This window comes from Mesitornis unicolor, unplaced genomic scaffold (assembly GCF_000695765.1).
Source record: "Mesitornis unicolor isolate BGI_N332 unplaced genomic scaffold, ASM69576v1 scaffold28892, whole genome shotgun sequence".
NCBI classification, from domain to species: domain Eukaryota; kingdom Metazoa; phylum Chordata; class Aves; order Mesitornithiformes; family Mesitornithidae; genus Mesitornis; species Mesitornis unicolor.
In genome coordinates this window covers 1,450-3,830 of record NW_010170274.1, presented here as the reverse complement: position 1 = coordinate 3,830, position 2,381 = coordinate 1,450, and the positions used below count along the sequence as shown (strand labels likewise).

General features: G+C 64.3%; 1 protein-coding gene across 1 annotated transcript in view; it reads left to right on the top strand.

The window, feature by feature from the left end:
- The window catches only part of DALRD3 (DALR anticodon binding domain containing 3), a gene marked incomplete at its 5' end in the record, with an annotated part of 1,954 nt that extends 775 nt beyond the window's left edge, over positions 1 to 1,179 (top strand). Inside the window, 5 exons of the mRNA XM_010179637.1 lie at positions 19 to 174; positions 290 to 348; positions 449 to 562; positions 715 to 783; positions 959 to 1,179. Coding sequence (XP_010177939.1) covers positions 19 to 174; positions 290 to 348; positions 449 to 562; positions 715 to 783; positions 959 to 1,078 — 518 coding nt within the window. The remainder of the gene's footprint in view (positions 1 to 18; positions 175 to 289; positions 349 to 448; positions 563 to 714; positions 784 to 958) is intronic.
- Positions 1,180 to 2,381: the final 1,202 nt, after the last annotated feature.

The window sequence follows — 2,381 nt, the reverse complement described above, 5'->3', positions numbered from 1 at the left end:
GAGCGGCTTTGGGCTGAGGAGCCTGGGCTTCTGCTTCTCCCTGCCCTCAGATCACCCTGAACCTGGAGGACAGCAGCATCTCCACGAAGGGAACCAAGAGCGGGGCCTTCGTGATGTACAACTGCGCCCGGCTGGCCACGCTCTTCGGCACCTACCAGCGCGCTGTGGAGCGGGGTGAGCGCCAGCCCCACTGCCCCGCTCTAACGGCCGCTGCGGGGCTGTTCCTCGCTCCTGCAGCTGCAGGGGCTGCCCCGGGCACCACAACAAGCTCCCCCCTGCTCCTTTCCAGGCACGTACCCACCTCTGCCGCCTGCGTCAGAACTGAACTTCTCCTGCCTCCGGGAAGAGGCGAGTGCTGAGAAGGGGAACGAGGGGACCTGTGTGCATTCAGCTCTGGTGCTGCCCCAGCAGGACCTGGACCTCTCTCACACTTTTTATCCCCTCACAGGGTGAGTGGCTCCTGCTCTTCAACTACCTCCTGCCCTTCCCTGAAGTCCTGCAGCAGGCGGCACAGCTGCCCCCGCCCAGCAAGGGGATCCGGATCACAGCCAACACCGAGGCAGTAAGTGCCAGTGCCAGAGCACCCATGGGTGCTGCTCCAGCAGTCCCCAGGCAAGGCAACATCCCTGGGGCTGCCTCTGATGTGCTGGGGGTAGGGAAGGGCCCAAGACCACCCAGACCCCGCCATGGCAGCAGAAACGCTTCGTCTTGCAGGTGTGCAAGTTCCTGATCCAGCTCAGCATGGATTTCAGCTCCTACTACAACCGGGTCCATGTTCTGGGGGTGAGTTGGTTGTCCTGGGCTGTTGGCTGGAGGGTGCAGCCCTGCAGTGCTCCCCGGGGCTGGACTGCAGCTGCGGGGCTCTGGGGCGTGATGCAGCCCATCAAGGCATCGTAGATGCACCCTGTCAAGGGGGAATAGGGCCACCATCCCCATGTCACCACCTTTCTCCCTGCAGGAGCCGTTCCCTCACCTCTTTGAGCAGATGTTTGCCCGCCTCCGGCTGCTGGCAGCAGTGAGGGACGTGTTCCACAGCGCCCTGGCCACTCTGCACCTCCCTCCTCTCAGCCAGATCTGAGCTGTCGCTGAAGAGCCGTGCCATGGCGTGACAGACACCAGGACACTGCGCCACAGGGGCTAGGACAGGGCACGTCCTCCCCGGCAGGGCCAGGGGTTGCCCCACAGGGAGCCAGGGGACCCCTCACAGATGCTTTCCCTCCAACCACCCACCAGGTCTGAGGGCTTGGCTGCACCCCACAGCTGTGCCCGGGGTGGGAGATGGGTTCATCTGCCATGACCACAGCAGCAGAAGGGAGGACGCCTGTGGCACCCTGTGAGCTGTGCAGGGGAGCGCTGTGCGAGGCTGCAGCGGTACCAGGGTATCACAAAGTCAGGCACCAATGTCACTGCCCTCAAAAGCCGTTTATTGAAGGCTGCTCCGTGCTGGCAGGGAGCTCCTGAGGCACCAGGCCCCGATACCAGGGTCCAATACAGTTGTTGCTGGACAAATGCTCTGTGTGTGTCTGTGTCTGATCCCCACGGAGCACTGTGCCCCACGCAGGGCTGGGGCCATGCATGGCTGCTTGTCCTTCCCTGTGCTGTGCAGAACATGTTCAGCTTGGGGCACTTTGAAGGGTGGCTCTGAGGGGGACTGGGCAGTCCCAGGCTGGCACAGCACAGCACAGGCACCGCTGCGGAGAATCGTTGTCCCCACTCATTTCAGCACCATCCCCAGCACCGTGGGGTCAGGGCTGTCACACCGGGCCCTGTCACAGCGAGCACTGACGCTTGCCATGTGCCACACCAGCGCCTGACCCACTTGGCCTCCTGCTGCCCTCAGGCTCGGGTATGGTGCTCAGGATCCTTTGGCACCAGGGCTGGGAAGCCCAGACACAGGTCCCTCACCCCTTGAGGAGGCCCAAGCTGGTCCAGGATGGGCCACATCTGCCTCCTGCCCAAGACCATCAGCCTCACACACCTCAGTGCTGTCCCCAGAGGGGCCAAGCACGCTCATCTCCTTGAGAGGGAACACATCAGCACGCAGGCTGGGACAGGGGCTGTGGTGATGGAGGCTGGGGGGCCGCGGTGCCACACAGCATCTCCAGCCCCTGCCCACACATTTTTTTCAGCCCCCCCCCAGCCTCCATCACCTCCCAGCAATCCATCTCCGCCAGGTCGGGGACGTGGAAAAAGGTGGTGCTGAGCGCATCCAGCCCCTGTGGGCCCCGGTGCCACAGCGTCAGGCGCTGATCCACTGAGGCAGAGAGCAGCAGGTCTGGTTGCAGCACCCGGATCCCTGTGACGTGGGCCGCGTGGGCACAGGGCCTGGCCGCCCGCTCCAGGACGCGCAGGCAGGTCCCCGCTGTGCCCGGGGTCACCTC